The sequence below is a fragment of the Tachyglossus aculeatus genome, chromosome 11 (genome assembly GCF_015852505.1).
Source record: "Tachyglossus aculeatus isolate mTacAcu1 chromosome 11, mTacAcu1.pri, whole genome shotgun sequence".
In the NCBI taxonomy this organism is placed as follows: Eukaryota; Metazoa; Chordata; class Mammalia; order Monotremata; family Tachyglossidae; genus Tachyglossus; species Tachyglossus aculeatus.
The window spans coordinates 23407704-23423495 of NC_052076.1; the positions used below are offsets into that span (position 1 = coordinate 23407704).

A 15792-nucleotide genomic window follows, 5' to 3' on the forward strand; every position below is an offset into this window, starting at 1 on the left:
CTGGGGGGACCGGGGCGGGACGGGGCGGGCGGGCTGCCGACGAGACGCCCTCCGCCTTCCCCAGGAGCCTGGGCTGCACCGTGGTGGAGATGCTGACGGAGAAGCCCCCTTGGGCGGAGTACGAGGCCATGGCCGCCATCTTCAAGATCGCCACCCAGCCCACCAACCCGCAGCTGCCGCCCCACATCTCCGAGCACGGCCGGGACTTCCTCCGGCGAATCTTCGTGGAGGCGCGGCACAGGCCCTCGGCCGAGGAGCTGCTCCGGCACCACTTTGCCCAGCTCGCGTACTGAGGCTGGCCGCCGCCGACCGAGGCCGCCGCCGCCGCCGACCGAGCTCCCGCGGCCGTCGGGCCCGGAGGGGGGACCGCCGCGGGGACCGAGTCGTCCGACCCGCAAGCGCGAGGCTCGCCTGGGCCGGGCCGCGGCCACGCCGCGCTCCGGGCCCGTGGGCCCGCCGGACTCGCAGTCCGCTCTGGGGAGGCGCGCGGAGGAAGGACGCCCACCCCCCACGGACCCCGGTCCCACCGGCCGCGCGGGCCGCGCGGTGTTACTTGTCTTCTGGAGAAGAACCCGGGGGGTCACAGCCCCCCCAGGCCGCGGAGGGGACGGGAGAGGAAAGGAGGGGATCGGCTCCCGTCCCCGCTCTCCCCTCCCTACCCCTCCGCTGACCAAAGATGAACGGAAAAAAGTCTCGGCTGCCTTATTCAGGGAAGAGCTGGCCGGGCCCGGACGGGGCGGGCAGAGCCCGGGAGGCGACGCGGGGTGGAGGGTAGGGGCCGGGGGAGCCAGAGGCCTGGCCATGCTGTCTTCCCTCCCCTCTCCCCGCACCTTGGGGGGCCCCAGGGTGTCGGGGGGAGGCAGAGGTCACGCTCCGGGCCCCGGTGGCTCTCACCCCGGTCCCTCCGGGCCGGGGCCGCGTGCCCCTCGCCCCCCGGCCGGCTCCCCACTTCGGCCCGGGATGGGTCTGGGGGGACGGGAGCGGAGTCCCTGGGCGGCTTCCAGCTCCCACGTTTTACCTCAGCCGCCCCCCTACCCCCGGCCCACCCACGTGCCTAGCAGAGAAGCCCACCTCCCCCGACCCCCCGACTTCTTTGGGCTTCAAGCTAAAGCGAAGGAAGCAAAACTGCCCAGCGTGGCGGGGGGCGTCCTCGCCCGGGGGTCGGGCGGGCCCGCCTTGCAGCGGACCAGAAGAAGCCAAAGTCCCGACCCTCCAACCTCCATTCCCGCCTTCGTTGTCGACGATGCACTTTTCCCGAACGTCGTGGGTAGGGCTCGCTCGGCTCCTTCCCGGCCGGGCCGGCGGGTGAGGCCTCGGGCCGAGCCGCCCGGCGGGTCACGGCCCCGACCCCGCATCCTCCTGACCCCCCTCGACCCGCCTCAGCCGGTTTCTTGCCGCTGGTTCTGACGCGGGGGGCTCCGGCCGGACCTCCCGCCTCTTCCCCTTCTGGCGGCCGGGGCCTTCCAAGCCCCCCAACCCCGTCCCCTGTCCCCCATTCCTCCCCGCCGACTCCAGTTGGGGGAATCTTGCCTGGACCAAAGCTGCTTTCAGCTTGGCGTAGGGGCTCGGGACGGGGGTCTCCCCCTCCCCGCCCCATCCCAATCCCCTGCCCTCCCCCTGAGCTGGGCGCTGCCGGAGGAGAAGGGGACGGGCCCGTCCTGCCCGGGGCACCTCTCCGGGCCCCGAGCGCCACAGGCGGGAAGCGGTTAATCGTTTTTTGGTCTCAAAAGGGAAAAAAAACATCAAAAAAGAAACAAAGCCCACTCCCCAAAACACTTGATTATTGTGCCAAAACGCTGTGGAGGCGCTGGACCTGCAGCCTCAGGCCTGACTGAGCTGCTGCTGCTGCTTAATTTATTATTTTTGTATTAAATTATCCGAAGCCCGCGGCCCGGGAGCAGCGCCGTCCCTCCGCCCTTCGCCTTGGGCCACCGTCTGGGGCTCGAGGGCCACCTGGGCTGGGCCCGCGGCCGGCCGGAGCCTGCTCGCCTTCCCTGACCCCTGACCTCCGACCCGTAGAGGCGAGGAGCCGCTCCCCCGGGGGTCAGAGGTCGGAGGTCGGGGGTCCCGGTGGGGGAAAGAACTCGCAGCCGCAGTTTACCCGACTCTATCCCGACCGAGGGCTTGCAGTGCAAAGCCAGCGTAGCGTGTTTTCTTTCCAATAAATGATCATTTATACGGACCGGCTCTGGCTGCCCTGCTTGCCCTTCGACCCTGGGGGACTCCGCCAGGCAGGGGGGAAAAATCATTCAACGGCATTTACGGACGCTTACTGTGTGCAGAGCGCTGGACTGAGCGTCGGGAGCGTGCAATCCAACAGAACGAGTGGACACGCCGCGCGTTCCCAGCCGAGAACGAGGGAGCGTCCGCCTGCGGTCTTCGCACCCCCAACCGGAGCCGCCGGGTTTGGGGGGGCTCTGGGGTGGGGGGTTCGAGGGAGAGAATCAGCCCCAGAACCCGGCCCACCTCCTCACTGACCCCGTCTAGCCCCCGAGCTTGGGTGGTGGGTTTTTTTTAAGGCATTTATTGAGCGCTTCCTGCGTGGCAGGCACTGTAGACTCTTCTAGACTGTGAGCCCACTGTTGGGTAGGGATTGTCTCTATATATTGCCAACTTCCCAAGCGCTTAGTACAGTGCTCTGCACACAGTAAGCGCTCAATAAATACGATTGACTGTATTAAGCACTGGGGTAGATACAAGCTCATTGGGGTAGGCACCTTCCATGTCCCTCATGGGGCTCACGGTCTCGGTCCTTAGTTTACAGGTGAGGAAACCGAGTCACAGAGAAATGATGGGACTAGCCCAAGTTCACCCAGCAAATAAATGGGGAAGCTGGGATTAGAACCCAGGTCCTTCTGACTCTCGGGCCCGGGCTCTAGCCCTTAGGCCACACTGCTCAACCTGGCCTGAAAGAGAGAGGGGGAATCTCAAACTTCCTCCACTTGGCTGTTGCCCGTTCTGCCCCTGCATCAGAGAAGCAGCGTGGCTCAGTGGAAACAGCCCGGGCTTTGGAGTCAGAGGTCATGGGTTCGAATCCCAGCTCCGCCACCTGTCTGCTGTGTGACCTTGGGCAAGTCACTTCACTTCTCTGAGCCTCAGTTACCTCATCTGTAAAATGGGGATTAAGACTGTGAGCCCCACGTGGGACAACCTGATCACTTTGTATTCCCCCGCCAGCGCTTAGAACAGTGCTTTGCACATAGTAAGCGCTTAACAAATGCCAACATTATTATTATTATTATTATTATATTATTATTATCCGGCCCATGGCGACCATGGAAGAGCAGCCGGGGTGGGGAGGGGGGAGAAGAGGCCCCGCTCTGCAGCCCTCCCCTCCCGCTCTCTTCTCTTTCCAGGGGCCTGACTCCTCTCCCACCCCCAGTGCCCATGAAGCAGCATGGCTCAGTGGAAAGAGCCCGGGCTTTGGAGTCAGAGGTCATGGGTTCGAATCCCAGCTCCGCCACATGTCTGCTGTGTGACCTTGGGCAAGTCACTTCACTTCTCTGAGCCTCAGTTACCTCATCTGTAAAATGGGGATTAAGACTGTAAGCCCCACGTGGGACAACCTGATCACTTTGTATCCCCCCCAGCGCTTAGAACAGTGCTTTGCACATAGTAAGCGCTTAACAAATACCATTATTATTAGAGAAGCAGCGTGGCTCAGTGGAAAGAGCCCGGGCTTTGGAGTCAGAGGTCGTGGGTTCAAATCCCCACTCCGCCAACTGTCAGCTGGGTGACTTTGGGCAAGTCACTTAACTTCATCCCTCATCTGTAAAATAGGAATGAAGACTGTGAGCCCCCCGTGGGACAACCTGATCAGCTTGTAATCCCCCAGCGCTTAGAACAGTGCTTTGCACATAGTAAGCGCTTAATAAATGCTATCGTTATTATTATTATTAATTATCCACAGGACTGGCTCCCCCCCCAAACAACCCTGCTCCCCCCCGGGGCGCACTTTGAGCCGCCCCCGACCTTCCCGAGAACGGACACAGCCAGGCAGAGGTTTGGGAATGTGTTTGTTAAAACGGGCAACAGAGGTCACAACGGTCACGCCGACGGGCACCACCCGGGCGGAGGCAGGGCAGGGATGCTAGGACGCCACCCACCTCTAGCCCTTTGGCCATCATCATCATCATCATCATCAATCGTATTTATTGAGCGCTTACCGTGTGCAGAGCACTGTGCTAAGCGCTTGGGAAGTACAAATTGGCAACATTACGGCTCACGGCACTTGAGCTGCCCCGAGGCTTTGCGGTTCACCAGCATCCGCGCCGTTCCGGGGTCTTGCTGGGGGGCTTCCTGGGCTCCCCCCCGGGGGCCCGGTGCCGTCCGGTCCGCTGAGCTGTAAAATCCACCCCGGCCGCCGCTGCCGTAGCCCCTCCCGGCCTCCCTAATCCGCAGCCCGCCGGCGGGCAGAGGTAGATGGCAGCGACTCGAGGCCGGGGTGAGGGGAGCGGGGGGGAAAAAGAGGGACGAGGAGAGAAGGCACCTTTGGGGAGGGAAGGGAGGAGCGGAAAAAGGGGCATCCAGACGGGCAGGCCTGAACGCTTTCCCCGCCTCACCCCTCCTCTTCACCCCGCGGGCGAGCCCGGCGGCCTGAGATCTAACCAGCTTGACCCTCTCCCCCCACCCACCCCCTGGATGCCACCCTCCAGCCCACCCCCGACCCTGGGTCCGGGGCAGCAGGGCGCTCAGGCCGTCTTGGCGTCGCCGCCGCCGCCGCCGCCGTCCAGCTCCTTGTGGGCCCAGAGCTCCTTGTGCTGCTTGCGGCCGAAGCCCTCGTCGTAGTTGCCTTTGCTCTTGAAGAGTTGCTGGAAGTGCGGCTTGCAGTAGAACTCCCCGTGCAGGGCCGCGTAGCTGCCCAGGCTGCGGTAGACGCCCCAGTCAGGGACCCCCGAGCCCACCCGCGCGGGGGCCGAGGGAGGAGGGGACGCTGCGAGCCCACTGGCGGGTAGGGGCCGTCTCTAGATGTTGCCAACTTGCAATAATAATAATAATAATGATGGCATTTGTTAAGCGCTTACTATGTGCAAAGCACTGTTCTAAGCGCTGGGGCGGATACAAGGCGATCAGGTTGTCCCGCGTGGGGCTGCCATCATCATTATTAGTATTCAGCACTTAGAACAGTGCTTTGCACATAGTAAGCGCTTAATAAATGCCATCATCATCATCATTACAGTCATCATCCCCATTTTACAGAGGAGGCGACCGAGGCTCCGAGAAGTGGAGTGACTTGCCCAAGGTCACACAGCAATGACCTCTGACTCCAAAGCCCGTGCTCTTTCCACTGAGCCACGCTGCTTCTTGTGCTTCCCAAGCGCTTAGTCCAGTGCTCTGCACACCGTAAGCGCTCAATAAATACGATTGATTGATTGATTGATTGATCTGAGGAAGCGGCCAGCGAGTTGGGGAGGCGGGCGTCAGGAGGGGAAGGGGTACCTGAGCTTGGCTCGGCAGTGCTTGCAGCAGAAGCAGGCGCTGTGGAAGATGAACTTGTCGGCCACGAGCCGCTCCATGGGGTAGACGGTTTTCTGGCAGGCGGCGCACGTCTCCTGCACCTGGGCCCGCAGGCTGAACGACTGCGGGGCGGGGGGATCGAGGGGAAGGGGGAAACATCAGGCAGAAACCCCTCCCCCTGGGCTTCCAGGCTGTCCATCCATCCCCTGGCCCCCTCCTACCTCCCCTCCCTTCTCTCCTTGTCCATCGCAGCCCGCACCCTCCGCTGCTAATCTCCTCCCCGTACCTCGTTCTCGCCCGTCCCGCCATCGACCCCCAGCCCACGTCCTCCCCCGGGCCTGGAATGCCCCCAATCCCTCTGCCCATCCGCCCAGCTCGCTCTCTTCCTCCCTTCAAGGCCCTGCTGAGAGCTCACCTCCTCCAGGAGGCCTTCCCACACTCAGCCCCTTCCTTCCTCTCCCCCTCGTCCCCCTCTCCATCCCCCCCATCTTACCTCCTTCCCTTCCCCACAACACCTGTATATATGTATGTACATATTTATTACTCTATTTATTTTACTTGTACATATCATCAATCGTATTTATTGAGCGCTTACTATGTGCAGAGCACTGTACTATCTATGCTATTTTATTTTGTTAGTATGTTTGGTTTTGTTCTCTGTCTCCCCCTTTTAGACTGTGAGCCCACTGTTGGGTAGGGACTGTCTCTAGATGTTGCCAACTTGTACTTCCCAAGCGCTTCGTACAGTGCTCTGCACATAGTAAGCGCTCAATAAATACGATTGATGATGATGATGATGATGAAGGGGGAGGTATCCGTCGGGGGACGGGATTCCCCATGCCCCCAGCTCCTCCTCCCCGACTTCCAGCCTGGGGGGGTACCTTGGATCGCTGCACTTTGTTGCCGCCGCCGCCGCCTGGGCTGCTCTTCGCTTCCTGGGGAAAAAAAAAAAAATCAATCGATCGTATTTATTGAGCACTGACTGTGTGCAGAGCACTGTACTAAGCCACTCCATGGCTCAGTGGAAATAGCCCGGGCTTGGGAGTCAGAGGTCACGGGTTCTAATCCCGGCTCCGCCACTTGTCAGCTGGGTGACTTTGGGTAAGTCGCTTCCCTTCTCTGGGCCTCAGTGACCTCATCTGCAAAATGGGGATTAAGACTGTGAGCCCCACGGGGGACAACGTGATTACCTTGCCTCTACCCCAGTGCTGAAAACAGTGCTTGGCACCTAGTAAGTGCTTGACAAATACCATCCACATTTTAGAGAAGCAGCGTGGCTCAGTGGACAGAGCACGGGCTTTGGGGTCGGAGGTCATGGGTTCAAATCCCGACTCTGCCAAGTGGCAGCTGTGTGACTTTGGGCAAGTCGCTTCAGTTCCCTCATCTGTAAAATGGGGATTAAAACTGTGAGCCCCACGTGGGACAACCTGATCACCTGGTAACCTCCCCAGCAGCTTAGAACAGTGCTTTGCACATAGTAAGCGCTTAACAAATGCCAACATCATTATTATTATTGCTAAGCGCTTGGGAAGTACATCATCAATCGTATTTATTGAGCGCTTACTGTGTGCAGAGCACTGTACAAGTTGGCAACATATAGAGGTCCGCCCTACTGGGATTCCTCAGGTCTGGATGCCCCTTTTTCGGCTCCTCCCTTCCCTCAATCAATCAATCAATCGTATTTATTGAGCGCCTACTATGTGCAGAGCACTGTACTAAGCGCTTGGGAAGTACACCTTTGGGAAGTTCCCTCCTCCTCCTCTTCCCAAAGGTGCCTTCTCTCCAACCGGGAGCCAGTCGGTCCTCGTCCCCCTTTCCGCCTCTTTTAGGCCGTGAGCCCGCCGTCGGGTCGGGACCGTCTCTATGTGTCGCCAACTTGGACTTCCCAAGCGCTTAGTCCAGCGCTCTGCACACAGTAAGCGCTCAATAAAGACGATTGATGATGATGATATAGAGGCAGTCCCTACCCAACCGTTCTTCCCCCCACCCAAAGGGTCTCTGGGCCCCGGCCCGGCGTCTTCGGCCCAACCTCCCGCGCCCCGTCGAAGGTGGCACCTACGTGGGCGACTGGGGTGGTGGCGGCTCCCGTGGGCTGGGACATGGCGGCGAGAGGACGGGCTCAGGCTCTTCTGGAAGGAGAAGTCGGTCAGGGGGGGCAAGGAAGGCCCCCCGGGGTTGGGGGGTTGTTTACGGCTCAGGCTGGGGTTGGGGCGGAGGGGCTGCGGTTGGGACTTTCCCCAAGTCATTTCCTGCGGCTGCAGGTTCAGCGACTTCCGGATTCGCCTGCAGCCCCAAGGGCTTGCAGGGGGCTGGATGGAATAATATTAATAATAACAATGGCATTTATTAATCAATCAATCAATCAATCGTACTTATTGAGCGCTTACTATGTGCACAGCACTGTACTAAGCGCTTGGGAAGTACAAATTGGCAACACATAGAGACAGTCCCTACCCAACAGTGGGCTCACAGTCTAAAAGGGGGAGACTATTAAGCGCTTACTATATGCAAAGCACTGCTCTAAGCGCTGGGGAGCTTACAAAGTCATCAGGTTGTCCCAACCTGGGAGAAGGAGTCATCAATCATCATCAATCGTATTTATTGAGCGCTACCTGTGCGCAGAGCGCACTGGACTAAGCGCTTGGGAAGTCCAAGTTGGCAACATCTAGAGACGGCCCCTACCCGACAGTGGGCTAACAGTCTAAAAGGGGGAGACGGAGAACCGAACCAAACGTACCAACAAAATAAAATAAACAGAATAGATACGGACAAGTAAAATAAATAAATAGATATTTATTTATTTAAATAAATAAATAGATATTTATTTATTTATTTATTTATTTGGTATGATGATAAATAAATAATTTACTACAGAGTAGTAAATCTGTACAAACATCTATACATATATACAGGTGCTGTGGGGATGGGAAGGAGGTAAGATGGGGGGGATGGAGAGGGGGAGGAGGGGGAGAGGAAGGAAGGGGCTCAGTGTGGGAAGGCCTCCTGGAGGAGGTGAGCTCTCAGCAGGGCCTTGAAGGGATCAATCCCTCAATCGTATTTATTGAGCGCTTACTGTGTGCAGAGCACTGGACTAGGGGCTGAGGGTCTGGGGGAGGGCGCTGGGCTCGGCCCCAGACTCTGGGCCTGTGGCCACCGCGCCCGCTGCCCGTGGGGCCGCTCAACGGAAGGAGCCCGGCCTGTGGAGTCGGAGGCCGTGGGTTCGAATTCCGGCTCCGCCGACTGTCAGCTGGGTGACTTCGGGCAAGTCACTTCAATCAATCAATCAATTGTATTTACTGAGCGCTTACTGTGTGCAGAGCACTGGACTAAGCGCTTGGGAAGTACACGTTGGCAGCATCTAGAGACGGTCCCTACCCAACAGTGGGCTCACAGTCTAAAAGGGGGAGACAGAGAACAAAACCAAACATACTAACAAAACTTCACTTCTCTGGGCCTCGGTGACCTCCTCTGGAAAATGGGATTCATTCATTCATTCAGTCGTATTTATTGAGCGCTTACCAGAGCACTGGACTAAGCGCTTGGGGAGTCCAAGCTGGCAACATCTAGAGACGGTCCCCACCCAACAGCGGGCTCACAGGCTAGAAGGGGGAGACAGACGACCAAACCAAACATACTGACAAAATAAAATAAATAGAATAAATATGTACAAATGAAATAAAATAGAGTAATAAATCCGTACAAACATCTATCCATATATCCAGGTGCTGTGGGGAGGGGAAGGAGGTAAGGTGGGGGGGATGGGGGGGGGCTCAGTCTGGGAAGGCCTCCTGGAGGAGGTGAGCTCTCAGTAGGGATGAAGACTGTGAGCCCGCCGGGGCACAACCTGATCAATCAATCAATCAATCAATTGTATTTATTGAGCGCTTACTGTGTGCAGAGCACTGGACTAAGCGCTTGGGAAGTCCAAGTTGGCAACATATAGAGACAGTCCCTACCCACCAGTGGGCTCACAGTCTAAAAGGGGGAGACAGAGAACAAAACCAAACATACTAACAAAATAAAATAAATAGAATAGATATTTACAAGTAAATTAAGTAAATAAATAGAGTAATAAATATGTACAAACATATATACAGGTTATATATGTATATATGTATATGTATATATATGTATGTACATGCACAACCTGATCACCTTGTAACCTCCCCAGCGCTTAGAACGGCGTCTTGCACATAGTAAGCGCTTAATAAATGCCATTATTAGAATCAGACCACCCCATCAGCCCTCCTTTCCCCAACCCCCCGAAGCTCGGCCCCACGGCCCCCTCCTTTCCCAGCTCCCCCTCCAAGCCCCCAGCCCCCGAAGGCCCCCTCCCCACATAAGTCTTGCTCGGCCCGGCCCAGAATCAATCAATCGATCGTATTTATTGAGCGCTTACTCTGTGCAGAGCACTGTACTAAGCGCTCGGGAAGTCCAAGTTGGCAACACCTAGAGACGGTCCCTACCCAACAGTGGGCTCACAGTCTAGAAGGCCAGAAGCGGCTCCACAATCCCCCGGCTCTCATCATCATCATCATCAATCGTATTTATTGAGCGCTTACTGTGTGCAGAGCACTGTACTAAGCGCTTGGGAAGTCCAAGTTGGCAACATATAGAGACAGTCCCTACCCAACAGTGGGCTCACGGCTCAGACCCCCGTCCCCAGCCCCAAAGCCTGGTCCCCCCGGGGCGGGGCTGGGGCCCCAGTTCCCGGGGCCGAAGGAGGAAGCGGAAGAGAGAAGCTGGTACAAGCAGCTTAGTACAGTGCTCTGCACACAGTAAGCGCTCAATAAATACAATTGATTGATTGATTGATTGATTGGGGACCCCCAGTTCCCCCCCCGATTCATTGGAGAAGCAGTGTGGCTCAGTGGAAAGAGAGCAGCGTGGCTTAGTGGAAAGAGCCCGGGCTTTGGAGTCAGAGGTCATGGGTTCAAATCCCGCACTCTGCCGATTGTCGACAGCTGTGTGACTTTGGGCAAGTCACTTCACTTCTCCCCCTTTCCGACTGTGAGCCCACTGTTGGGTAGGGACTGTCTCTATATGTTGCCAACTTGGACTTCCCAAGCGCTCAGTACAGCGCTCTGCACACAGTAAGCGCTCAATAAATACGATTGATTGATTGATTGTGCCGCAGGTCAATAAAGACAATGGAATGAATCTCCTAGCCTGGGAGCCCGTTGTTGGGGAGGGAGGGACCGTCTCTCCCTGCTGCTCAATTGGACTTTCCCAAGCACTTAGCGCAATGCTCTGCACACAGTCATTCATTCAATCGTATTTATTGAGCGCTTACTGTTTGCAGAGCACTGTACTAAGCGCTTGGGAGAGCACAAGTTGGTAACATATAAAGACAGTGCCTACACAACAACGGGCTCAATAAAGATGATGGAATGAATCTTCCAGCCTGGGAGCCCGTTGTTGGGGAGGGAGGGACCGTCTCTGTTGCCAAATTGTACTTCCCAAGCGCTTAGTACAGTGCTCTGCACACAGTCGGTGCTCAATAAATATGATGGAATGAATCTCCTAGCCTGGGAGCCCGTCGTTGGGGAGGGAGGGACCGCCTCTGTTGCTCAACTGGACTTTCCCAAGCGCTTAGCGCAGTGCTCTGCACACAGCCATTCATTCAATCGTCTTTATTGAGCGCTTACTGTGTGCAGAGCACTGTACTAAGCGCTTGGGAGAGCACAAGTTGGTAACATATAGAGACGGTCCCTACCCAACAACGGGCTCAATAAAGACGATGGAATGAATCTTCTAGCCTGGGAGCCCGTTGTTGGGGAGGGAGGGACCGTCTCTGTTGCCAAATTGTACTTCCCAAGCGCTTAGTACAGTGCTCTGCACACAGTCGGTACTCAATAAATATGATGGAATGAATCTCCTAGCCTGGGAGCCCATCGTTGGGGAGGGAGGGACCGCCTCTGTTGCTCAACTGGACTTTCCCAAGCGCTTAGCGCAGTGCTCTGCACACAGCCATTCATTCAATCGTCTTTATTGAGCGCTTACTGTGTGCAGAGCACTGTACTAAGCGCTTGGGAGAGCACAAGTTGGTAACATATAGAGACGGTCCCTACCCAACAACGGGCTCAATAAAGACGATGGAATGAATCTTCTAGCCTGGGAGCCCGTTGTTGGGGAAGGACCGTATCTGTTGCCAAATTGTACTTCCCAAGCGCTTAGTACAGTGCTCTGCACACAGTCGGTGCTCAATAAATATGATGGAATGAATCTCCTAGCCTGGGAGCCCGTTGTTGGGGAGGGAGGGACCGTCCCTGTTGCTCATTTGGACTTTCCCAAGCGCTTAGCACAGTGCTCTGCACACAGTTATTCATTCATTCAATCGTCTTTATTGAGCGCTTACTGTGTGCAGAGCACTGGACTAAGCGCTTGGGAAGTACAAGTTGGTAACATATAGAGACAGTCCCTACCCAACAACGGGCTCAATCAAGACGATGGAATGAATCTTCTATTCATTCAATCGTATTTCATTCATTCAATCGTATTTATTGAGCGCTTACTGTGTGCAGGGCACTGTACTAAGCGCACTATACAACTGAATGAATGAATGCTATTTATTTTATTTTGTTAATATGTCTTTTTTGTCGTCCGTCTCCCCCTTCTAGACTGTGAACCCGCTGTTGGGTAGGGACCGTCTCTGGATGTTGCCAACTTGTATTTCATTCATTCAATCGTATTTCATTCATTCATTCACTCAATCATCATCATCATCATCAATCGTATTTATTGAGCGCTTACTGTGTGCAGAGCTCTGTACTAAGCGCTTGGGAGGTCCAAGTCGGCAACATATAGAGATGGTCCCTACCCCACAGTGGGCTCACAGTCTAGAAGGGGGAGACAGACAACAAGACAAAACATGTTAACAAAATAAAATAAATAGAATAAATATGTACAAATAAAATAGAGTAATAAATCCGTCCAAACGTATATACATATATACAGGTGCTGTGGGGAGGGAGGTAAGGCGGGGGGGATGGGGAGGGGGATGAGGGGGAGAGGAAGGAGGGGGCTCAGTCTGGGAAGGCCTCCTGGAGGAGGTGAGCTCTCAGTAGGGCTTTGAATGTATTTCATTCATCCAATCGTATTTCATTCATTCATTCAGTCAGTCGTATTTATTGAGCGCTTACTGTGTGCAGAGCGCTGTACTGGGCGCTTGGGAAGTACAAGTTGGCAACACCTAGAGACGGTCCCTACACAACTTGTACTTCCCAAGCGCTTAGTACAGCGCTCTGCACACAGGAAGCGCTCAATCAATACGATTGGATGGATGGATGAATGAATGAATGAAGGGGCTCCAACAATCAATCAATCGTATTTATTGAGCGCTTACTGTGTGCGGAGCACTGTACTAAGCGCTTGGGAAGTCCAAGTTGGCATCATATAGAGACGGTCCCTACCCAACGGTGGGCTCACAGTCTAGAAGGGGGAGACAGACAACAAAACCAAACATATTAAGAAAATAAAATAAATAGAATAAATATGTACAAACAAAATAGAGTAATAAATCCGTACAAACATCTATACATCTATACAGGTGCTGTGGGGAGGGGAAGGAGGTAAGGTGGGGGGGGAGGGGGAGAGGAAGGAGGGGGCTCAGTGTGGGAAGGCCTCCCGGAGGAGGTGAGCTCTCAGTAGGGCTTTGAATGTATTTCATTCATCCAATCGTATTTCATTCATTCATTCATTCAGTCGTATTGATTGAGCGCTTCCTGTGTGCAGAGCACTGTACTAGGCGCTTGGGAAGTCCAAGTTGGCAACACCTAGAGACGGTCCCTACCCAACGGCGGGCTCACAAGTGCTTAGTCCAGTGCTCTGCACACAGGAAGCACTCAATCAATAGGATTGGATGGATGGATGGATGGATGGATGGATGGATGAATGAATGACGGGGCTCCAACAATCAATCGTATTTATTGAGTGCTTACTGTGTGCGGAGCACTGTACTAAGCGCTTGGGAAGTCCAAGTTGGCATCATATAGAGACGGTCCCTACCCAACAGTGGGCTCACAGTCTAGAAGGGGGAGACAGACAACAAAACCAAACATACTAAGAAAAGAAAATAAATAGAATAAATATGTACAAATAAAATAGAGTAATAAATCTGTACAAACATCTATACATCTATACAGGTGGTGTGGGGAAGGGAAGGAGGTAAGGCGGCGGGGAGGGGGAGAGGAAGGAGGGGGCTCAGTCTGGGAAGGCCTCCCGGAGGAGGTGAGCTCTCAGTAGGGCTTTGAATGTATTTCATTCATCCAATCGTATTTCATTCATTCATTCATTCAGTCGTATTTATTGAGCGCTTACTGTGTGCAGAGCACTGTACTAGGCGCTTGGGAAGTACAAGCTGGCAACATCTAGAGACGGTCCCTACCTAAAAGTGGGCTCCAAGTGCTTAGTACAGGGCTCTGCACACAGGAAGCGCTCAATCAATACGATTGGATGGATGGATGGATGAATGAATGAAATGAATGAAGGAAGGGACTCCAACAATCAATCGTATTTATTGAGCACTCACTGTGTGCAGAGCACTGTACTAAGCGCTTGGGAAGTCCAAGTTGGCATCATATAGAGACGGACCCTACCCAACAGTGGGCTCACAGTCTAGAAGGGGGAGACAGACAACAAAACCAAACATATTAACAAAAGAAAATAGAATAAATATGTACAAATAAGAGTAATAAATCCATACAAACATCTATACATATATACAGGTGGTGTGGGGAAGGGAAGGAGGTAAGGCGGCGGGGATGAGGAGGGGGAGAGGAAGGAGGGGGCTCAGTGTGGGAAGGCCTCCCGGAGGAGGTGAGCTCTCAGTAGGGCTTTGAATGTATTTCATTCATCCAATCGTATTTCATTCATTCATTCATTCAGTCGTATTGATTGAGCGCTTACTGTGTGCAGAGCACTGTACTAAGCGCTTGGGAAGTACAAGTTGGCAACACCTAGAGACAGTCCCTACCTAACAGTGGGCTCCAAGCGCTTAGTCCAGTACTCTGGACACAGGAAGCGCTCAATCAATACGGATGGATGGTTGGATGGATGGATGGATGGATGAATGAATGAATGAATGAATGAATGAATGAAGGGACTCCAACAATCAATCGTATTTATTGAGCACTCACTGTGTGCAGAGCACTGTACTAAGCGCTTGGGAAGTCCAAGTTGGCATCATATAGAGACGGACCCTACCCAACAGTGGGCTCACAGTCTAGAAGAGGGAGAAAGACAACAAAACAAAACATATTAACAAAAGAAAACAGAATAAATATGTACAAATAAAATAGAGTAATAAATCCGTACAAACATCTATACATATATACAGGTGGTGTGGGGAAGGGAAGGAGGGGGAGGGGGAGAGGTAGGAGAGGGCTGAGTGTGGGAAGGCCTCCTGGAGGAGGTGAGCTCTCAGTAGGGCTTTGAATGTATTTCATTCATCCAATCGTATTTCATTCATCCAATCGTATTTCATTCATTCATTCATTCAGTCGTATTGATTGAGCGCTTACTGTGTGCAGAGCACTGTACTAGGCGCTTGGGAAGCCCAAGTTGGCAACACCTAGAGACGGTCCCTACCCAACAGCGGGCTCACAAGCGCTTAGTCCAGTGCTCTGCACACAGGAAACGCTTAATCAATACGATCGAATGAATGAATGGATGGAGGGATCAACCAATCAATCGTATTGATTGACCGCTTCCTGTGTGCAGAGCACTGGACTAAGCGCTTGGGAAGTCCAAGTTGGCAACACATAGAGACGGTCCCTACCCAACAGCGGGCTCACAGTTTAGAAGGGGGAGACAGACAACAGAACAAAACATATTAACACAATAAAATCAATAGATTTGTACAAGTAAAATAAATATATAAATAGAGTAAGATGGAGGGATGGAGGGATGAATGGGCTCCAACAGAGAGCTGGTCCCCTCCCCCAAGGGTCTTACCAGGCCCGGCCGCCGCAGCTGATGGAGGAGGGTCCGGCCGGAGGGGGTCGGGGGGCTTCGCAAACCCTCGTCCTTCTCTTCCTCTTCCTCCTCTTCCTCCTCCCCTTCTTCCTCCTCCTCCCCCTTCTCCTCCTCTTCCTCCTCCTCTTTCTGCGCCGCCGACTCCTCTTTATCCGCGGGCCGCCCCCCCTCCGGGGGCAGCGCCGGGGGCCGCCGCTAGGGGCCGCGCTCCTCCCGCCCGGCGAGGTGACGTCACGCCCTCCCCTTCCCCCCCCTTCTTCCCGCGGGGCGGTGGCCGCAGCCAATCGGATCGCTCCCCGGCGCGTCACGTGGCGGCCGTTGGGCGCGAGGGCGGAGGGGGGGAGCGCGCGAGCGAGGGAG

General features: G+C 54.8%; 2 protein-coding genes across 4 annotated transcripts in view; one reads left to right on the forward strand and one right to left on the reverse strand.

The window, feature by feature from the left end:
• The window catches only part of MAP3K3 (mitogen-activated protein kinase kinase kinase 3), an 86884-nt gene extending 86011 nt beyond the window's left edge, over positions 1-873 (forward strand). Inside the window, exon 17 of the mRNA XM_038753673.1 lies at positions 65-873. Within this exon, the coding sequence (XP_038609601.1) occupies positions 65-293 (229 nt within the window). The 3' untranslated portion in view covers positions 294-873. The remainder of the gene's footprint in view (positions 1-64) is intronic.
• Positions 874-4691: 3818 nt separating this feature from the next.
• Positions 4692-15492, reverse strand: LIMD2 (LIM domain containing 2). 3 transcript variants are annotated; one of them, XM_038754583.1, is made up of 5 exons: positions 15412-15492; positions 7517-7586; positions 6339-6392; positions 5440-5579; positions 4692-4866 (listed from the first exon to the last, which is right to left on the reverse strand). In XM_038754583.1, the coding sequence occupies exons 2-5, from the start codon at positions 7556-7558 to the stop codon at positions 4692-4694; spliced, it is 411 nt and encodes a 136-aa protein (XP_038610511.1). In that variant the 5' UTR covers positions 7559-7586; positions 15412-15492. The 3 variants fall into 3 exon arrangements, with proteins under 3 accessions (XP_038610511.1, XP_038610512.1, XP_038610513.1); XM_038754584.1 differs by having other exon boundaries at positions 7517-7583; positions 15412-15465; XM_038754585.1 differs by lacking the exon at positions 15412-15492 and adding an exon at positions 12211-12234.
• Positions 15493-15792: the final 300 nt, after the last annotated feature.

Excerpts from the sequence above, each read along its gene's own strand:
- LIMD2 (XM_038754583.1), bottom strand. The coding sequence starts at position 7,558 with ATGTCCCAGCCCACGGGAGCCGCCACCACCCCAGTCGCCCAC. Across the intron at positions 5,580-6,338 it reads ACAAAGTGCAGCGATCCAAG|TCGTTCAGCCTGCGGGCCCA; the intron begins GTACCCCCCCAG and ends CCCGCCCCGCAG. Across the intron at positions 4,867-5,439 it reads CACTGCCGAGCCAAGCTCAG|CCTGGGCAGCTACGCGGCCC; the intron begins GTACCCCTTCCC and ends CGTCTACCGCAG.